This window comes from Myxine glutinosa, chromosome 5, assembly GCF_964187855.1.
Source record: "Myxine glutinosa chromosome 5, kmMyxGlut1.1, whole genome shotgun sequence".
Classification (NCBI taxonomy): domain Eukaryota; kingdom Metazoa; phylum Chordata; class Myxini; order Myxiniformes; family Myxinidae; genus Myxine; species Myxine glutinosa.
Genome location: NC_136265.1, coordinates 30,970,207 through 30,992,585, shown reverse-complemented (window position 1 = coordinate 30,992,585; position 22,379 = coordinate 30,970,207). Strand labels below are relative to the sequence as shown.

At 46.3% G+C, this 22,379-nt stretch overlaps 1 protein-coding gene across 3 annotated transcripts in view; it reads left to right on the top strand.

Moving 5' to 3' along the window:
- The first annotated feature begins 7,767 nt into the window (after nucleotides 1–7,767).
- LOC137427752 (uncharacterized) overlaps nucleotides 7,768–22,379 on the top strand; it is a 51,075-nt gene continuing 36,463 nt past the window's right edge. Inside the window, exons 1-4 of one of the 3 annotated variants that reach the window (XM_068117463.2) lie at nucleotides 7,768–8,097; nucleotides 12,308–12,364; nucleotides 12,476–12,532; nucleotides 12,696–12,803. In XM_068117463.2, the coding sequence (XP_067973564.2) occupies nucleotides 7,914–8,097; nucleotides 12,308–12,364; nucleotides 12,476–12,532; nucleotides 12,696–12,803 (406 nt within the window). In that variant the 5' untranslated portion in view covers nucleotides 7,768–7,913. The remainder of the gene's footprint in view (nucleotides 8,098–12,307; nucleotides 12,365–12,475; nucleotides 12,533–12,695; nucleotides 12,804–22,379) is intronic. The other 2 variants (XM_068117461.2, XM_068117462.2) reach the window with 2 other exon arrangements.

Sequence of the window (22,379 nt, the reverse complement as noted above, 5' to 3'; positions counted from 1 at the left end):
ATGGAACAAGCATTCTAAGTATTGCGCTGCAATACATGTTCCCTACCAAAGTTCAAAGTGCCATAACTTTGTCAAAAATGATCGAATATGCAAATTTATGCACAGTTGATGCTGGTTTTCATACTTGATCTGAGGTATGCTGAGACACATGTGTCACACCTCTCCTCGTTGATAAGCCCGCAAGGTCGCTCCGTGGAGCAGCCTCCACGTATTGCACTGTGTGAATTATAGAATTACCAACTCACGGTCTGAGGTACTCGCGATTCAAGAGATATCCTTTTTTTTTTTTTTCGTTTAATAAACGATATCTGCCAAACCACGTGCCCTATCGCAAATTCCAAAAGGACATTTTAGTAGACTGACATGCTGAACATATCTGTGAAGTTTCCCCTCGATTGGATCAAAAATGAGGGAGGAGCTCTGTTTTAAAGGTTCATGCTTAAAAACGTCATAACTCTGAAACCATGTGATGCATGACGTCATGCTAGCTGACTTTTTTGTTCGTCATGGGTATGCGATTCTGCCTGCAAAGTTTGGCCTCGATCTGTTCAGCCGTTGCAGAGAAAAAGGGGTTTTCGTGTTTTCACGAAAAACAATATGGCGGCCGAACCACGTGACCTGTGACGTCATAATTACCATTAAATATTCTACAGACCGAGTCCCCCCTACGGTGAAAATTTGATCTCAATCGGTCCAATTATTGCAGAGAAAATCTTTTTAAAAGGAAATTAAAACTTAAAATGGCACTGAGTTAAGGATCATCAGAATTCCCAAAGTTCAAAGTGCCATAACTTTGTCACAAATGATCGAAACGTCGTGAGGTTCGAACTTGAACTGTAACTTATCATGAGGAAACCATGTGCCAAGTTTGAAATCATTGGCATTAAGAGTTTAGAAAAAAAGTCCGGAAAGCTGTTCTTTGCGTGACGGACTGACAGACGGAGGGACGGAGTGCAAACCTATATAGTCCCCTCCGGTGTACACCGGTAGGGGACTAATAACGAACTAACGTGCAGATGGAATGACGGACAGATGGAATGACAGACGTATGGACAGATGGAATGACGGACAGATAGAATGACGGACAGATGAACAGATGGAATGACGGACAGATGGAATGACGGACGTATGGACAGATGGAATGACGGACGGATGGACTGACGAACTAACGGACGGATGGACTGACGAACTAACGTACGGATGGACTAACGAACTAACGTACGGATGGACTGATCAACGAACTAACGTACGGATGGACTGATCAACTAACGTATGGATGGACTGACGAACTAACGCACGGATGGACTGATCAACTAACGTACGGATGGACTGATCAACTAACGTATGGATGGACTGACGAACTAACGTACGCATGGACTGACAAACTAACGTACGGATGGACTGAAGAACTGACATACGGATGGACTGATGAACTAACGTACGGGTGGACTGATGAACTAACGTACGGATGGACTGATGAACTAATGTACGGATGGGCTGATGAACTAACGTACGGATGGACTGATGAACGAACGTATGGATGGACTGACGAACTGACGGATGGGCATATGGAGTGACGGATGGATGGACTAACGGTCTGATGCATTGACGGACGGATGGAGTGACGGGTGGATGGAATGACGGACTGACAGATGGAGTGATGGACAGACGGACTTAACAGACTGATGGAGTGATGGACTGACGAACTGACGGATGGACATATGGACTGACGGAATAACGGACTGATGGAGTGACAGACGGATGGACTAACAGACTGACTGACTAACTAACGGCCTAACGGACTGATGGACTAACGGACAGATGGACTAATGGAGTGACGGATGGATGGACTAACGGACTGATGGAGTGACAGACGGATGGAATAACGGACTGATGCATTGTCGTACAGATTTTTTTTTTTGATTTTTTTTGTATACTGAATCGAGGCTCGTGAAAGAGCTAACATTTATTTCACAAACAAATCAACCAGACAAACAAAATATACAAAAAGAGGGAGCGGAAGACAAGATGGGGAGAGAAGGGGAAGCACACAACCACAACATTTGAGAGCAGGGAGAAGTGTGGGAGGGAGAGGGCTTGGGGGGAGGAGGCGTCGGAAGGGGGGGGGGGGGGGGGAGAGGTATAAAACACAAGGGGACCGAAATTAGCGGGGGTAGAAAAGATCAAGGTTTTGGATGGGGGAGGATAAGAGATGGTGGTGAACAGCTGTTTTAAAGACCTGGAGGGTGGAGTGGGATTGAAGAGAGTGAGGGAGTTTGTTCCAGAGGCGGGAGAAAAGAGGAATGAAGGAGTAAAGGTGAGCAGAGAGTCTTGATTGTGGCCGTTTCACCAGAAGAGTGTTGCAGGCAGATCTTGTGCGACCTGTAGGAATATTTGGGGGACAGAGCCCAGAGAGAGCTGGGGGGGGGGGGGCAAGGCCAGAGAGGAGTTGGTAGAAGACGGAAAGACCACCAACCTGCCTGCGGTGAGTGAGTGAAAGGCCCTTGGAGTTAGCTTCATCGCGGGAGATTCCAATGAGTCTGAACGCTTTGGTTTCAACAGCGTGAAGACGAGCTAGGTGTGAGGCAGGAGCACCAGACCAGAGGGGAGAGCAGTATTCCATAGAGCTGCGGATGAAAGCCTTGTATGTGGTGAGGAGCTCAGGTGTGCCAAGGAAGGACTTCGCACGACGGAGGATGCCCAGTCGGCGACTGGCTTTGGAGGCCAGATTTGAAATGTGGTTTTCCCAGGAAAGATCATGGCAAATAGTGAGACCCAAAAGCTTGAGTGACAGAACTTCTTGGAGAGGATTATTCAGAAAGTGGATGGGAGGGTTGTCCAGTCGGTCTTTTCGGAGAGACATCATAAGAGTGTGAGATTTATCAGGATTGAAAGACATGTTCCATTTGTTTGCCCAGTCTGTGATTTTGTCCAGGTCTGCAGAGAGTGAGGAGGCTGCAGACTGCCGATCTGAGGGATGAGGAATGGAGCGACAGAAAGTAGAGTCGTCAGCAAAGAGATAGAGAGGATTTTCAAGAGAGTCAGAGAGATCATTGATGAAGACCAGAAAAAGCACAGGGCCCAGAACACTACCTTGGGGAACTCCAGCCTGAACAGGAAGAGGAGATGAGACAAACCCATTCAGGGCCACACGTTGACTACGACCAGAGAGGAAGTCCACCAGCCATGTGTGGAGATTTCCATGGATACCAAAGGAGGAGAGTTTGGTGAGCAGAGCAGGGTGCCAGACCGTATCGAAGGCACGTGAAATGTCAAGGGAGACAGCTCTAATTTCCTGTTTGGTGTTGAGGACCTCCATCCATTGTTGAGAAAGCAGAAGGAGCATGTCCAGGGTAGAGTGACCAGGTCTGAAACCAAATTGATGATCAGAGATCAAGCCATTGGAGAAGAGGAAAGATTTCATATCTGAAGCAATGATGGATTCCATGACTTTGCTGATACTTGGGACAAGGCTGATTGGTCTGTAGTTGCAAGGATCTGTTTTTGCACCTTTTTTGTGCAAAGCGGTGATGTTGGCTGATTTCCAAGCAGGTGGCAGATGACCTTGAGCAAAAGAGAGGGTGAAGAGAACAGAAAGAGGGAGTGAAAGAGCGGAAGAACATGATTTTAGGACCCGTGGGCTGATGCCGTCAGGACCAGTTGCAGAATCAGAGTCGAGGGTTGAAAGAAACTTTTCCACCTTGTCAGGAGGAAAGGACACAGAGTCCAGGAGCAGCTGGGTACGACTGGGTACGGTGGGTACAGAGAGGGATGGGTTTGGGACACAAGATTTAGAGGCAAACACAGAGTTGAGGCATTCAGCTTTTTCACGTGCGGAGTCAGCCGTTAAGCCGTTTGAGGTGAGGGAGGGGATGGAGGGGGAACAAACATCAGAAACAGATTTGACCAGATGCCACCAGGATTTGGAAGAGGGAGACAGATAAGAGAGTTCAGTCTTGAGAACGGAGAGATATTGTTTCCTGGCTCTACTGAGGGTGGACACACACTTGTTTTGGGCTTTGTGAAAGGAAATGAGATTTCCTTCCGTTGGATTTGCTTTCCAGGAGACGAAAGCAAGTTGTTTCAGGGCAACAGCCTCACCACAAGGTTCCGTGTGCCATGGACGGGAGGAAGGGTATGACAACTGAAGACGAGATGGGATAAATCTGTGCATGAGAGAGAGCAATTTACTTTGAAAGAATTCCCAGGATGAGTTGATGTCAGAGGCGGTAGAGATGGGAGACCAGTCCAGATGATTGATGGCTGCTTGAAGACCGTGCCAGTTGGCCTGAGTGAAATGCCAGACTCGTCGACGCTGAGGAGGCTCTCTGAGAATGGTCAGAGAGATGTCCACTTTGACCAGCACATGATCAGATGAGCCGATTGGAGCAGAAGAAGAGCAGCAGACATTTTCAGGGAAGTTAGTCATAACCAAGTCCAGAAGAGAAGATGCTCCGTTGACTGAGATCCGGGTCGGGAAATTGACAGATTGTGTCAGTCCCAGTGAGTCGCAGAAGTCCTTTGCTGAAGAGCCATGGCTGGTGAGAGAGGTACCCACACCCAGCCAACTGGCATGGTGACAATTGAAATCACCACATATGAGGAAGAGAGAGTTGGGATGGGTAGATAGAAGTTGGTCCATATTATCAGACAGCGAGATGTAGATGGAGTCATCACTGTTTGGTGGACGGTACAACACACATATGAACAAAAGGTGGGAGCGAAGGGGAAGCCGTAGCCAAAGGTATTCCTGGGGGTGAGGTGGAGAGAGGGCAGTTGAGGGCGAGTGAGGAAGAGTTTTTTTATAAAGATAGCAACCCCACCTCCAGGACGAGGCTCAGGTCTATCATACCGGAGGAGGGAGTAACCTGGGAGAGATACCAAGGCATCAGAGACATCATGAAGGAGGAAAGTTTCTGTTAAGCAGATCACATCTGGTTTGTCAGAAGCAACCTGTATGGAGAGATCAGTCAAGTTTGAGCGAAGGCCCCAGATGTTTGAGGGCCATACCGTTAATGAAGAGGAAGGGGGAGCATCGGATACAGAACAGGGGGGTGGGGGGGATAGGGTAAGATGTGGAAGAGGTAGGGAGAGCTGTTGAAGGTGTGTCAGAGATTTCAGAGATTTCAGAATAGCTTGGAGAAAGGGAAGAATGGGGCGGACAAAAGGTTTGATGGAGATTGGGTGAGGCACAGTGAGGTGTTATTTGAGGAGGGGGAAGAGCGAGGCAGAAGGTTGGGAGAGATGAAGGTGAAAGTTGGAAGGGGGAAGAAGCAGGGAGGATGCTTTGAGGAGGAGGGGTGAGAGGGGAGTCTAGGAGGGGAGGAGCGAGGGAGAGTCTCGGAGGGGAGGGGTGTGGGGGGAGTTTAGGAGGGAGGGGAGGGGAAGGGGCAAGGGGGGAGATTTGAAAGGGATGGGTGATGGGGAGGATTTGGAGGGGAGGGGTGATGGGGAAGTTTTGGAGGGGAGGGGGGATGGGGAAGTTTTGGAGGGAAGGGGGGATGGGGAAGATTTGGAGGGGAGGGGTGAGATTGGATTTTGAAAAGTGTACGATTCATGGGAAACGAACATTTTTTGCAAAATGAGTTTGAGACCTTCGAGTCAAAAATACGTTTGAGGACGCTGAAGGAGAGGTGGAGTTCTGGAGAGTTTAGGGAATGTAGAAAAGAGGAACTGTAAGAGATGGTATTATTATTATTATTTTTTGGAATGAATAGATTTGGTGAGCAAGACGAAAACATCCTTTTGTAGGAGAAGAAGAAAAAGGTGTTATAATATATGAGAGAAAATAGTTGTTCAGGGGAGAGATTAAACATTTCTAACCGCGTGATCGCGAACAACGTGAACGAAGAACGAACGAACAAATAAGAACAACAAATAAACGAATAAGACCTGAGAAGGAAATATTTTTTGGGTTTTTTTTTTTGAGTAGAGATATTAAACAAGGAGGTATGGGGTGAACGACTGGGACGAAACAGAGAACGAAAATAATTGCAGCGCATTCGACGAACCGCTGAGAGAAAAACAAAACCACAAGGTCGGAGACGGTACGGTAGCCTAAGCCTACGAGTACTAGGCCTCAGAATACTCGACACGCATTAACCGACGATTGTGTATACATGTACGAAAAATTAACACCGAAAATTTTCCGAAAGACACGCTATAGGTACACACACCGAAAGATAGATACAGTCTCGACAAAAACACAATTGTGAAAGATTACTTTGCTTCGAAAGCGTGAGCGCATGGAACAGCTTCGAAAAGACGTGACCTCACCGTGATCTCGCGAGATCTCGCGAGATGGAGTGACGGACGGATGGACTGACGAACTGAGGGATGGACTGATGGAGTGGCGGATGGATGGACTGACGGAATAACAGACGGATGGAATAACGGACTGATGGAGTGACAGACGGATTGACTAACGGACTGATGCATTGTCGTACAGATGGAGTGACGGACGGATGGACTGACGAACTGACGGATGGACTGATGGAGTGGCGGAGGGATGGACTGATGGAATAACAGACTGATGGACTGACAGACGGATGGAATAACGGACTGATGGAGTGACAGACGGATTGACTAACGGACTGATGCATTGTCGTACAGATGGAGTGACGGACGGATGGACTGATGAACTGACGGATGGACTGATGGAATGGCGGAGGGATAGACTGACGGAATAACAGACTGATGGAATAACGGACTGACTAACTAATGGACGGATGGACTGACGGATGGACTCACGGACGGATGGAGTCACGGACTTATGGACTAACGGACGTTAGACTCACGGACGGATGGACTGACAGATGCATGGACTAATGGCGTGACGGACGGATGGACTAATGGACTGACGGACGGATGGACTCACGGACTGATGGAGTGACGGACGGATGGACTAATGGAGTGACGGACGGATGGACGAACAGACTGATGGAGTGAAGGACGGATGGACTAATGGACTGACGGACGGATGGACTCACGGACTGATGGAGTGATGGACTAATGGAGTGACGGACGGATGGACTCACGGACTGATGGAGTGACGGACGGTTGGACTAATAGACTGATGGACGGATCGACTAAAGGACTGATGGACTAACAGATTAATGGACTGATGGACCAACAGACTAATGGACTGATGGCCTGAACAGACTAATGGACTGATGGAGTGAAGGACGGATGGACTAACAGACTAATGGACGGACAGATGGAGTGACCGACTGATGGAGTGACGGACTGATGGATTAAAGGACTGATGGACTAATGGACGGATGGACTCACAGACTGATGGACTGACAGACAGATAGACTGATGGATGGACGAAGCGCCATCCCAAAAGCTTCTCGTTACGACGTTCCAAGTGAGCTAAAAAGAGAGAACAGAAAATCATTTGTGGAGCAGAATGGGATGAGGGGTTAGAATATCTCCCACATTTGCGTACATCATAAATAAATGGCCCTATGATTGGGTGATGGTACTTAGATTCCTATATGGGAGTCGTTTCATTATTAATATCTTCGATTACACATATGAGTCTACTTTGTAAATCCTTTTGTTCGCCAAGGAGTAAATGAGGTTACGTTGCAGGATCTCATTCTCGGTGTATAGCACAGCTAGGCTTGTACCTCCTCCATCCTTCCTTTTCACCGCTTCCTCCGTAAAAATGAAACAGCATTTAAGATAGGATTCCAGAACAAGGAGGGAAGCTTTAGTAAATCTATCGAGTTTGTAAATGTGTAAAACTACACTATAATAATTAGTTTTACAAATTACAATAATCAATAATTATTGGAATTGCTTTCATATCGACGGGAATGAGAATGACAGCAGTTTTATTTATTTTTGTGGTTGTGAAGAGACGAACGTTAACCGAGGGGATCAGTTGTGTAACCCTGTGGTGATTGATGGTCATGGATCGAGATCCCCCGATCTGCACCCACGATCCCAACTCCTCGGACTCCAAGTCGGTCTCTGATGGAGGGAACACAGGGAGTCCGGGAGGGGTCCATGGGATCTGCGGGTTCAGGATCCTGGACGTTCAGAAGCTTCGTGATGGACATGGAGGGGACGGGACGGACCAGGAACCAGGTACGGGGTTCTCTTATGATGGAGAAACCACGCGAATGAATATGGAGGAGAGAAAATAAAGGAAGAGTTTAAAACTACAGTAGTTTATTTTAAAGTAATAACTCCGAGATTGCTTTTATTATAAATGGATGAGGGGTGTGTGTGTGTGTGTGTGTGTGTGTGTGTGTGTGTGTGTGTGTGTGTGTCTCGGTGTGTGTGTGTGTCTCGGTGTGTGTGTGTGTGTCTCGGTGTGTGTGTGTGTCTCGGTGTGTGTGTGTGTCTCGGTGTGTGTGTGTGTGTCTCGGTGTGTGTGTGTGTGTCTCGGTGTGTGTGTGTGTCTCGGTGTGTGTGTGTGTCTCGGTGTGTGTGTGTCTCGGTGTGTGTGTGTGTCTCGGTGTGTGTGTGTCTCGGTGTGTGTGTGTCTCGGTGTGTGTGTGTCTCGGTGTGTGTGTGTGTCTCGGTGTGTGTGTCTCGGTGTGTGTGTCTCGGTGTGTGTGTGTGTGTGTGTCTGGGTGTGTGTGTGTGTGTGTGTGTGTGTGTGTGTGTGTGTGTGTGTGTGTGTGTGTGTGTGTGTGTGTGTGTCTGTCTGTCTCGGTGTGTGTGTCTGTGTGTGTGTGTGTGTGTCTCGGTGTGTGTGTCTCGGTGTGTGTGTCTCGGTGTGTGTGTCTCGGTGTGTGTGTCTCGGTGTGTGTGTCTCGGTGTGTGTGTCTCGGTGTGTGTGTGTCTCGGTGTGTGTGTGTCTCGGTGTGTGTGTGTGTGTCTCGGTGTGTGTGTGTGTCTCGGTGTGTGTGTGTGTCTCGGTGTGTGTGTGTGTCTCGGTGTGTGTGTGTGTCTCGGTGTGTGTGTGTGTCTCGGTGTGTGTGTGTGTGTCTCGGTGTGTGTGTGTGTCTCGGTGTGTGTGTGTGTCTCGGTGTGTGTGTGTGTCTCGGTGTGTGTGTGTGTCTCGGTGTGTGTGTGTGTCTGTGTGTATATGTGTGATTCTGTGTGTATATGTGTGATTCTGTGTGTATATGTGATTCTGTGTGTGTGTGTGTGTGTGTGTGTGTGTGTGTGTGTGTGTGTGTGTGTGTGTGTGTGTGTGTGTCTGTGATTCTGTGTGTGTATGTGTGTGATTCTGTGTGTGTGTATCTGTGATTCAGTGTGTGTGTATCTGTGATTCTGTGTGTGTATCTGTGATTCTGTGTGTATATATGTGTGATTCTGTGTGTGTATATGTGTGATTCTGTGTGTGTATATGTGTGATTCTGTACGTGTGTTTATGCGTGATTCTGTGTGTTGGTATATGCGTGAATCTGTGTGTGTGTATATGTGTGATTCTGTGTGTGTATATATGTGTGATTCTGTGTGTGTGTATATGTGTGATTCTGTGTGTGTATCTGTGATTCTGTGTGATTCGGTGTGTGTGATTCTGTGTGTGTGTATATGTGTGATTCTGTGTGTGTGTGTGTGTGTGTGATTCTGTGTGTGTATATGTGTGATTCTGTGTGTGTATGTGTGATTCTGTGTGTGTGTGTGTGTGTGATTATGTGCGTGTGTGTGATTATGTGATTGTGTGTGTGATTCTGTGATTGTGTGTGTGATTCTGTGATTGTGTGTGTGTGATTCTGTGATTGTGTGTGTGATTCTGTGATTGTGTGTGTGATTCTGTGATTGTGTGTGTGATTCTGTGATTGTGTGTGTGATTCTGTGATTGTGTGTGTGATTCTGTGATTGTGTGTGTGATTCTGTGATTGTGTGTGTGATTCTGTGATTGTGTGTGTGATTCTGTGATTGTGTGTGTGATTCTGTGATTGTGTGTGTGATTGTGTGTGTGATTCTGTGATTGTGTGTGTGATTCTGATTGTGTGTGTGATTCTGATTGTGTGTGTGATTCTGTGATTGTGTGTGTGATTCTGTGATTGTGTGTGTGATTCTGTGATTGTGTGTGTGATTCTGTGATTGTGTGTGTGATTCTGTGATTGTGTGTGTGATTCTCTGATTGTGTGTGTGATTCTGTGTGTGCGTGTCTGTGTGTGTGTGTGATTCTGTGTGTGCGTGTCTGTGTGTGTGTGTGTGTGTGTGTGTCTGTGTGTGTCTGTGTGTCTGTGATTCTGTGTGTGTGTCTGTGATTCTGTGTGTGTGTCTGTGATTCTGTGTGTGTGTCTGTGATTCTGTGTGTGTGTCTGTGATTCTGTGTGTCTGTGTCTGTGATTCTGTGTGTGTGTCTGTGTCTGTGATTCTGTGTGTGCGTGTGTGTCTGTGATTGTGTGTGTGTGTGTGTGTGTGTGTGTCTGTGATTCTGTGTGTGTGTGTGTGTGTGTGTGTGTGTGTGTGATTCTGTGTGTGTGTGTGTGTGTGATTCTGTCTGTGTGTGTGTGTGATTCTGTCTGTGTGTGTGTGTGTATGACGTATGTGTGTGTGATTCTGTGTGTGTCTGTGATTCTGTGTGTGTGTGTGTCTGTGATTATGTGTGTGTGTGTGTGTGTGTGTGTGTGTGTGTGTGTGTGTGTGTGTGTGTGTGTGTGTGTGATTCTGTGTGTGTATATGTGTGATTCTGTGTGTATGTATCTCTGATTTTGTGTCTGTGATTTTGTGTGTCTGTGATTTTGTGTGTCTATGATTCTGTGTGTGTTTGTCTGTGATTCTGTGTGTGTGTGTGTGTCTGTGATTCTGTGTGTGTGTGTGTGTGATTCTGTGTGTGTGTGTGTGTGTATGTGTGTGTGATTCTGTGTGTGTGTGTCTGATTCTGTGTGTGTGTGTCTGTGATTGTGTGTGTGTGTGTGTGTGTATATGTGTGATTCTGTGTGTATATGTGTGATTCTGTGTATGTATCTCTGATTTTGTGTGTCTGTGATTTTGTGTGTCTGTGATTTTGTGTGTCTGTGATTTTGTGTGTCTGTGATTTTGTGTGTCTGTGATTGTGTGTGTGATTCTGTGTGTGTGTGTGATTTTGGAATGTGATATTTGGGTGTCCACATACTTTTGGCCATGCAGTGTATATGTGTATGCATGCCTGCAGGTTGTTTTTGCCTGCTATCCCCATATATGGGTGGCTGGGTGGGCCTCCGGAGATAGAACGGATATCTTCCAGGTCTCAAAGTATTTACCTCTGTTAACCCATGTGTGTGTGTGTGTGTGTGTGTGTGTGTGTGTGTGTGTGTGTGTGTGTGTGTGTGTGTGTGTGTGTGTGTGTGTGTGTGTGTGTGTGTGTGTGTGTGTGTGTGCGCGTGTGTCTGTGTGTCTGTGTGTCTGTATTTGTGTGTGTGCATCATGATTTTTGTGGAGTTGTACTGGAGCGTTCTGATGTGGAGTGTGTTACACCAAAATGATTGTCATGACCTCCTGAGTTGAATAGGATAATTAACTACAAATAATCCAGAAGATTTTCCTTGTTTTCAGCACACGCCATGTTGAGTTGTGTGTTGCAGCTAAATACCTCCTTCAACGGCATGGAATTCGAATTACAAGAGAAATCACAAAAAGAATGATAACATTGTGACAAAGCATTTATTAATTAATACCAATGATATTAGCAAGTACAGATACATTCAAAGTACACTGCCCCCATGCCAAATAAACTACCACTTCATTCGAAGCTATAACTAAAAAAAAAAAAAGAATTAAGTGATTAATCGAATAATTAAATAATTAATCGATTAATTGATTAAGCAATAAATCAAAAATAGCCTTTGCAGCCAAATCACGTGGTCATTGTCGTGTCCAAATATCAGCTTCCTAGCTCAAAGGATGACTGAGATATCACCCGGACAACAAATGAACAAGAAACGGGAGTGAAAACGGAGTACTCCTTTACAGCGTGCGTCATCGCCGGGCCCCCTTCGGTGCCCGGCAATGACGTCATGTAGCGCCTGGAGATGGCATAGGAAAGAAGCGGCGTACAGCAAACAAGAAATAAAGAAACCGGAGTGAAAACTGACTACTACCTTTCAGCGTGCGTCGTCACCCGGCCCCCTTTGGTGCCCGGCGATGACGTCATGCAGCGCCTGGAGATGGCATAGGAAAGGAGCGGTGTACAATAGTAGTATAGTTTGGTAATATTCATCATCATCATATGACTATACGATCGTCCACCCTGCCCTGGCCCAATCCCCAAGCACATCCGGGCTTGGTGAAAGGTAAGCTAATGCTCAAGCAGTACAACAGGTAGGTATGATACAAGGACATGAAGACAAATGAAAATTTGGTCCAATGGGCCCACCGGTTGTTTAAAACAGGTTTTGTTTCTTTGCAGATCCTATAGTGGTGATGAAGGTGGAACCTGAACCTACAGGTGGTTTCCCCTCACCAGGTAAGAATCCATAATAACATTGTACAAGTTGAAGATGACGATACTGGATGATGGGAATGGCGGGATCGGTTGTGTTGAGTTTGGTTTCAGACTCGATTTATCTTGTTGTAGATTTAAATGAGGAGGTGAAGGTGAAACTTGAACTTGGGGAGAATTGTTCTTCACAAGGCAAGTCCAGAACGACATTTAAACATTTATTCGTCGAAATTAAATTTCGTTTTCAATGTATTATTTATTATTTTATAAAAAGAGAAAACGATTTCAATTCCCACAAGATGTACTCGGTATTTAAAATCCTCCACGGCCGTGACGTCATTCCATTTCCCCTCAGATGAAACGGGTCGGGTGACACCCGGAGGTTTCCATGGTAACGTTCCTCAGATGTTGAACGTCACACCTGTGAAGGAAGAGCCGTGTGAAGAGTCCCTCTCAGCAGAAGGTGAGCAATGAATGAAACTCTGAATAAGTGTTTCTAACCGAATCTTTTATGACGCACTCCCTTTATTTCATTTAGTTTTGCCTAAAATTTGTTGTATAAGTGTAAAAACCTCGTTTTTGTGAAGCCCACTTCATGGTGGTTTTGCATGGTCTGTGGCCGCTAGCCTGCATCATTTTCTGGGGGTGCGGCTGTGCCGCTGACGTGCCCCCTGTTAGCAGTCAGCTGGTACTCATTTTATCGACCTTGGAAAGATGACAGGTGTTAATTCACCTGGTGTTAATTCAGCGGCGTGACAGGGTCTCAAATGCACGACCCTAAGATCTCAAGCCAGCCACCTTAACCGTTAAAGCCCCATTTGATGCTCGTGCTTTTTCTACATGTAGATACTAGTTACAGATATTTGAATAACAAAATAAGTTTCATATATTGTACCTGGATTTTTAGCTCGTACCTGGATTCCTTCCATCAGTCCGTCCATCCGTCCGTAAACACTTGAAACTTCTTCTCCGAAACCGCTGAAGGGATTGTGATATAATTTGGCACAAATGATATTTGTTGTGTTGTGACTGAAGTTTGTTCATGGCATTAACAAAAATCGGGGTCTACCGGGGGTCAAAGTGGATCCAGGTTTGACCCCCAAAAATAGGAATTTGCTTTTTCCTCTGAAACTACACACACTATTTCGATGAAACTTGACCACAAACCTCATCACCCGTGATGTACCAAAGTTTGTGTAGGACACGGCATGTCAATTCCTCAAAGGCGGTTTCGGATCCAGTCATACCCATGGCAGAACGAGTGTATACACAAACACCTTTGTAGGGTGTGACTACTCCACAATACTTCATTGAAGATCGTGCTAATGGAATGTGATAAAAGGCGTTGGTCAAGCCTGTTGCAATGATGTGTTTTCACTGGGATATCTTGCGTAAGGTTGAGTTAACATCCGGCATGAGTGAGGGTTGAGGCTTATTGTAGTGCTCAACATCGGCGAATGCATCGGCGAATCCCCCAATTGTCACTCAAGCTTTTGGGTCTCACTATCTGCCATGATCTTTCCTGGGGAAAACCACATTTCCAAGCTGGCCTCCAAAGCCAGTCGCCGTCTGGCCATCCTCTGTCGTGCAAAGTCCTTCCTTGGCACTTCTGAGCTCCTCACCACATACAAGGCTTTCATCCGCAGCTCAATGGAATACTGCTCTCCCCTCTGGGCTGGTGCTCCTGCCTAATCACCTAGCTCGGCTTCACGCTGTTGAAACAAAAGCTTTCAGAATCATTGGAATCTCCCGCGATGAAGCTAACTCTGAGGGCCTTTCACTCACTCACCGCAGGCAGGTTGCTGGTCTTTCTGTCTTCTACAGACTCCTCTCCGGCCTTGCTCCCCCAGCTCTATCTGTGCTCTGTCCCCAAATATTCCTGCAGGTCGCACAAGATCTGCCTGCGACCCTCTTATGGTTAAACTGCCAAAATCAAAACTCTCTGCTCACCTTCACTCTTTCATTCCTCTTTTCTCCCACCTCTGGGACAAACTCCCTCACTCTCTTCAATCCCATTCCTCCCTCCAGGTCTTCAAAACAGCTGTTCACCACCATCTCTGACCTTCCCCCATCCAAATCTTTTCTCCCCCCTCTAATTCACCCCAGATCCACTTTTTTGAAATACCAACTTCTTTCCTGGAAGTCCTTGCAGTGTCCATGTGTTTTATACATCTCCCACCCCCCACCCCCCCTTCCCACGCCTCCTCCTCCCAAGCCCTCTCCCTCCCACAGATCTCCCGATGTCCCTGCTCTCAAATGTTGTGTTTGTGTGCTTCCCCTTCTCTCCCCATCTCGTCTTCCACTCCCTTTATTGTATGTTTTGTGTGTCCGTTTCTCCTTCTTTTTTTTGTGATTGATGTTAGCTCTTACACGAGCCTCGATCTTGTATGCAAGGAAAAAAAAAAAGGCTGCTTCACGAGAAATGATGGGTTAAGGTACTCCACGGTGACTCCCAATATCTTCAGTTCGGACGAAGACCCCAAGGCCTTCAAAGTCATCAAATTTTTGTTGAAACTCAGCAAGTTTATCTCTGGCATACTGGAGAAGGCAACCTTTGTGTTGTGGAGGTAGTACTCCCATGTTGGCATTGGCCTTGAAGGGTCCAGCTTTGCCATTGTATCCTGGGAATGCCGGATCAAAAACGTCATCATACTCCTGAAGGAGTGTATGGAACCGAGTACGTGTTTGAAGAGGCAAAGTGTGATCTGGGTCCACAAGAACCGATTCTGAAAACAGCTGATTGTGCTTTCGCTTGGATTGCTTCAGAAGCGGCTGTGTCATGTCGTCCTGGGGAGGTTGTGTATCTTGGTTTTCAGGGGTGATGACACGGGCAAAATGCACATTGCGAGATGAGGCTTGAGGTTCATTGGAGAGGTTTGCGATGCGAATTTTGTCAGCAACACTATTTAAAATATGTGGTGGAGGCCATGTCTTAAATGGTTTGACACACTCTGGTCCTGAATGAAGAGGGGATAGCTCAACTGCAAATGTTGTGAGGTCTGCAAGATCATCAGGGGTAGTGTCATCTCGATAAACTACCCAGGCCAGATTGTTGTTGACCTTGGGGGTGCACGAAGGACATGGGCTCGCCTCCCTCTGCATGGGTTAGAGAAAGCATGGGGTCGGGATCCATAGACATAGGTGGAGGAATCTCCCACTAGCACTTGGTGTTTGGCTGGTCGAATTGACACGTCATTCGTTTTCATGAAAGGGGTACCGCCTGCAAGTACCTCAACATCAAGGTTCTCCACGACGAGGCCCTCAAAGACAAGATTATGATGGTCTCTGGACACAGAGAACTGTGTTTCACCAACAACATACAAAGGAGATGAACCATCAGCCTGATGAGCAGATTGGGATGAGCTCTTGACGGTGACACCAAGTCTCTTAGCTGTGGAAGCACGGACCATGTTACCTGTGGCTCCACTGTCAATGGTTACACGAATAGCATGATGCTCAAATAATGTGTCTAAGTAGGATGACTGACGAATCTGTACATGGAGTGTAGGTAAGTTCAGCACATCATCAGTGGGCTCATCATCTCCTTCACGCAAACACACATCTGAGATTGCTTCATCATCATCCTGGAGGATAACAACTATCTTACGAGCTTTTAGCCATATATTTGCGGTCTTGATCTGGTAGAAAATTACATTTACTAAGAAAATGTATATCTGGCCATCCAGTTTGCTTACATAATGGGCACGATACCTGCCATATGCATGAGGGGAGGGAGTTATGATGTCTGCTCTTGTCCTGTGGGGGCGAAACTGTCTTCCACTTCTGGAAGGAGGAGGTGGAAGTGTGGAGAGCCTTGGTATCAGCAGATGTGCGAATCTCCTCTAGCAGAGAATCCAAGTCTTGTGAGATCTAAGGCTCGATGGATGACAGGGTGCGTGATCTGAGCTCGGTGCCGTACCTCTGCTTCACGATGTTGTGATTGGTACTATGTACTGGTAGTGACGTCTGGGAGCGTGGCTCTGGTGGTTGCTTGCTGCTCGTCATGTTGGCGGTGTGTTCTGTGAGAGCTTGGTATCATCTTTAATAAACAACTTGATTGAAGGAGAGTCTTGAACTTACTATATGGTGGCAGCGTTGGGATCTTGAAGATCAACAAGCAGTTTGACTTTTGGTCTTGTTTTCTTTCCAAAATTTGGAATTTGGATCTTGGCGGATTACTGCGGTGGCACGTTCCGTGTTTTTTCAACATGGCATAGTTCCCGACAATGGACTGGTCCAGCTCAGAACTGGCGGAGACTTTCGAGTTGTTGAAGCAACGAATGGACTTGGTGCTGTCGGAAGAGGGCATCGATGCTAAAGCCAGACAGGCCATCAAGATTCAGATTGCTGTGGGAGATGAAGGACTGCGGCGGATCAATGCATCGACTCTGAGTGAGGATGATAAAAAAATGATCCGGATAAATTATATCAATTATTCGAGGATCAGTTGGACATCCATGTAAACTTTCGGATTCACCGGCTGGAAATGATGAGATTCCGGCAGCAAGAAGGGGAGTCCATTGATGATTTCGTCAACCGATGCCAAGGGAAGGTTGTGCAATTTCTCCGAAGCAGAACTCTCGGAAAGGATTATTGAGTTAATTGTTGCGAGCACGCCACATGATGCTTTTCAAAAGCATCTGCTCGACCAGGAGGTCGGGTACGACATGGACCTGGTTTTAAGTGAGGGACGCAAGTAGGAAGCAATGGTAGCCGGAAAGCAGGCCATCCAGAAGATGGAAGGGCCTTCATCGTCTGTGAATGCCATGACACATCGACAAAGGTGCAAAAAGTGTGGACAATCACATCCACCACGGAACTGCCCAGCACACAATGATTATTGTAAGTATTGTGGTGAACTGGGACACTGGGCCCGTTGTTGTGAAAATCCCAAACTAAGCACGAGATATGCTGATGGACACGAGTGGAGCCGCCATCCTGCCAGAGGTGGAAGAGGCCGTCGCATCAGCAGAAGCGAGTTGAGAGGTATGCTTCGGGGAAGTAACAATAATAGTGTAGCAGCATAGCAAACCTGTTGTGCATTTTGTGATACAAGCACCAAATTTGGCACAAATGTACATTAATATGTTGCGAACATTTTCAGATATTGGGCCACTTGAAATTCCGTAATTTTTTTTTTCAAATTTTTTCAAATTTCGTAATTTCAAATTTTTCGGGTGACACCGTCACAATTTCGGTCTTCGAGGCCGGCCGATATAGTGGGGCGGCTTAGCCCAAATATTCAAAAGAATTGTGCATTTTGTGATACAAGCACCAAATTTGGCACAAATGTACATTAATATGTTGCGAACATTGTGTGGTCAGCAATGAAGACGAGAGTCTGAATTACATGTATGCAAAAGACCTTGTGAACCAGTGAAGCAAATACACGGGTAAGCATGAATTAAATCTAGGGCATGATATAATTTCCATGATGTTTACCTCTACACTCAATGGTGGAAGGAGGTAATGTTTTGATCCCAGCTTGTCTGTATGTCTGTTTGTCTGTTAGTCCACAAAATTCCAGACAAAGCTTGTAGTAGTGGTAGTTGTAGTGGTAGTGGTGATAACAGAAATTGTTATATAGAACTGAACTTATATTATTATTATATGCAGAAAATAACTTCATTTCTATATGCCCTGCAGTGGACAGGTTAATTGGTTTATGCACTGAAGGGGTCACCCTGGTGTGCACTGCTGTGTTCTGCCTCACTGAGTTGTTCAGGTATGATGTACTCAGCACAAGCTTCCGGTCGGCCCGGAGGTGGGGGTGCGGGGCCTGTCACGGAACGTCAAAACAAACGGCCTGCCGGGGCCGCCCAAAAGCCGGGCGTGAGGGGCGCGTCCACTAATGGAACGCCTCTCGCTTCCCAGATCGAGGGCCACGTGGTCAGGAGAACCTCGTCCCTTCCGGTCACACTTTGCCTATCGGCCGGCCTCGAAGACCGAAATTGTGACGGTGTCACCCGAAAAATTTGAAATTACGAAATTTGAAAAAATTTGAAAAAAAAAATTACGGAATTTCAAGTGGCCCAATATCTGAAAATGTTCGCAACATATTAATGTACATTTGTGCCAAATTTGGTGCTTGTATCACAAAATGCACAATTCTTTTGAATATTTGGGCTAAGCCGCCCCACTATAATGGGACCTCGGTGAATGAAGTGTCGGGGTATTTTACTGAAGGCGATGATGACTGTTACGAAAGTGACACTGAAGCACATGAGCGTTTCACCAAGCCATTTCACGTGATCAGGGTATCCGCACTGTGTATGAAGGAGACGAGGGATGAAGTGTACACATTGTTGAACATTGTATGCCCTGACATGAAAGGTGTATACAAATTGCAGTTGAAAGTGGATACAGGTGTGTCAGGGAATACTTTGCCAACATGTATTGTGAAGGACATGTATGGAAACAAATGGATGTCAAAACTGACCCCGCTTGGTGGGATCAAGCTTACTGCTTACAATGGCAGTGAGATCAAGTGTCACGGAATCATCAAGCTCTTGTGTCAATATAAAGACTCAGATTGGTTCAAGTACAGGTTCTATATTGTTGAAGTACCTGGACCTGCAGTACTTGGACTACCGGCATGTGAACGGCTCAACATCGTCACCATAAACAGCATTGCTGGACAACGGAAGATATTGCTGAAGGCTGCACCTCCAGCATCAAGGATTCCGAAACCAATGCTCCACAATGAACAGCCAAGGCTACAAGAACAGCTACAAGGTGAATTCCGTGGATGATTTGAAAAGGCTGTTCCCAGACAGGTTTGACTGCATTGGGAATTTTAAAGGAAAAGTGAGGCTTCATTTAAGCCTGATGCAAAGGCATCGATTGACGCACCAAGGAAGTGTCGTGTTCACATCAAAGGGAAGCTAAAGGAGGAACTGATGAAAATGGAAAAACAGGGTATCATCAGGAAAGTGGACTATCATACGGATTGGTGCTCTTCCATCCGTAATAGTGTGAAGAAAGATGGGAGCTTAAGAGTACGTCTCGATCCGAAACACTTGAACCTTTGGCTGAAGAGGTGTCCACATAAGATACCGACAATAGACGAGCTGAACCCAGAATTTGCTGACGCCACAATATTTTCAAAATTAGATGTCCGGGCTGGCTATTGGGCTGTGCATCTGGATGAGGAAAGCCAGGATTTGACCACATTCTGCACACCTTTTGGGTGCTGGGCTTCAAGAGATTGCCTTTTGGGTTATGTGTCTGCCAGGATCTGTTTCAGCAAGCCATGGACCGCATACTCAAGCAAGCACCAGGCTGTATTGGCATCTCCGATGATGTGGCGGTATCAGGACGAACCGAAGAGGAGCATGATTGTAATCTTCTGAACCTGATGAAAGTAGCATGAAGAGAGGGGCTGGTTTTCAACTCTTTGAAATGTATCATCAAGACCGACCGTATCAACTTATTCGGCTCGATCTACAGCAAACAAGGAATCTCACCTGATCCTGGGAAGATCTGCGACATCCAGAAGATGCCGTCACCGCAGGATAAGGAAGTCTTGAGCCGATTCATTGGACTGATGAACTATCTGTCACCACATATTCCCCACTTTGTGGATAAGGTGGCACACCGCTCCAAGAATTACTGAAGAATGGAGTGCCATTCCTGTGGCAGGAAGACCATCAGTTTGCATTTGAGCAACTGAAATGGAGTGTTGACGCAGACGCCTGACTAAAATACTGTCATCATGACAAAGAGACCGTTTTGAAAGTAGATGCGTCACACAAGGGACTGGGTGTATGCCTTTTGCAGGACAAGCCTGTTGCTTTTGCGTCACAAACTCTGACACCCACTCAGTCTGCATATTCAAACATTGAACGAGAAACTCTGGCCCTTGTTGCTGGCATACAGACGTTCCATACTTATCTGTTTGGGAAATGCTTCAAGGTATACACAGACCACAAATCACTGGTCATGATCATCATGGTCATGATCATCAGCAAACCGCTTACAAGCGCCCCTCCATGGCTCCAGTGCCTTCTTGTGAAAATCCAAGGCTACGATTTTGATCTGGAGTATAAGGCCGGCCGTGAGATGATGCTATCAGACACACTGTCGAGGCTACCGAACCCAGATAACAATCGGGAACTCCAGTTGGACACACGTGTGGATGGTATTGAGCTTGATGATGTGGATGATCATCATCGCTTTGACCTCATTGATTTCAGCTCAAAGAAACAGGACCAACTCAGAGAGTGTGGAAAGGCTGATATAACCTTTCGAGCATTGCAGCAGGTTGTTCATCGAGAGTGGCCTACTAGGATTACAGAGCTGCCTGTGGACCTACGTCCGTACTGGCCATACAATGATGAAATTGGTATTTGTGACAGGGTTATATTCAAAGGTCGACAGGTACTCATTCCAGAGCAGCTACGTAAGGATATCCTCGACTAACTCCATGAGGCGCACATGGGGATCGAAAAGACAAAACGTCTAGCACGCAAATGTGTTTACTGGCCAAGCATATATCTGGACATTGATAGAGTTGTCAGAACATGTAAGGCATGTCAAGAAAACCAACCAGAACAAAGGCGTGAGGCTATGATAGCTCATGAGATACCAGCGGTACCATGGACAAAGGTAGCCAGTGATATGTGTGAGCTACACGGGCAGACATACATCTTAGTGACGGATTATTACACCAAGTACCCAATTGTGAAGAGAATGGAATACACGACGAGCAGTGCAGTAGCCAAGTTCACATCTGAATGTTTCAGTATGTTTGGCCCACCTCTGGAGATCATATCGGACAATGGACCTCAATATGTGGGTAAGCCGTACCGTGATATGTGTACTAAATGGAATGTAAAACACATGACAACATCGCCGAGGTATCCACGCAGTAATGGATTGGTTGAGACAGGTTCAAACAATGAAGAACATGATCAAAAAGTGTATTAGATCAGGGAATGACATAGATATTGCACTGCAACACCTGAGGTGCACACCTGTAGATTCCCACCTCCCAAGTCCAAGCGAAATGCTGTTCAACCGGCTTATACGCACCAATCTACCAAGCCGTCTGTTGGTTCCTGCACAACAAAGGCATCAGGAAATTCAGGAACAATTGAAGGAACGTGGAGACCGGATGGCGAAGCATTACAACAGAACGGCTGGGCCGGAATTACCTGAATTAGCTATTGGACATCGGGTTCGGATTCTGAACAAGGACACGCACCAGTGGTACTCCGGGAAAGTTGTGGCTCTCTGTAACGAACCCCGCTCTTATATAGTACAGACGCCTAACGGGACGCGTCTTCGAAGAACCAGGACACACTTGCGTGAACTTCATCCACCCGATGGTTGCGCCAAATGGAAGGACGAAACGACCCAACCAACACATCAAAGTCTACCAACTGCTCGACACGTACATTTCAACAATGACGACTCAGCAATGGAAACTAACGGCTGCTCCAGCTCCAAGGATGACAAGAGTGCCGAGACAACAAGGCCGGTCAACTCTCCGTACTCGACCAGATCAGGCCGTGTGATTCGAAAACCATTGAGATATTGTGATGGTGAATAACGACCATCAGAAATCAGCTCATTAAATGTTTGTGCAGAGACAATGCGTTGATTGAAATGGCGGACATTGGAATGATTCTGTGTTTTCTGTGTTTGAATGATTCTGTGTTTTAGCTAATCAGACTTAGCAGTAATTACATTTTGGTTAAGAGTTATAACTGTAACCCCAAATCCCATCTATGTGTGGTACAAGTTGTGTCTGATTGTGTTTATTATTTTGATTTAGTTTAGTAGTGTTTTGTTGCATACAAACATAATAATTTCAATGAAAGGGAGATGTTGTTATTGGTAGTACGTACTGCGTAGTGACATCTGGGGGCGTGGCTTTGGTGGTTGCTGGCGGCTCGTCATGATGGCAATGTGTTCTGTGAGAGCTCGGTCTCGTCTTTAATAAACAACTTGATTGAAGGAGAGTCCTGAACTTACTACACCCGAGACACGGTAGGTCAGGATGAACGAGTTGTAGCCATCGTAGGACCACGATGTT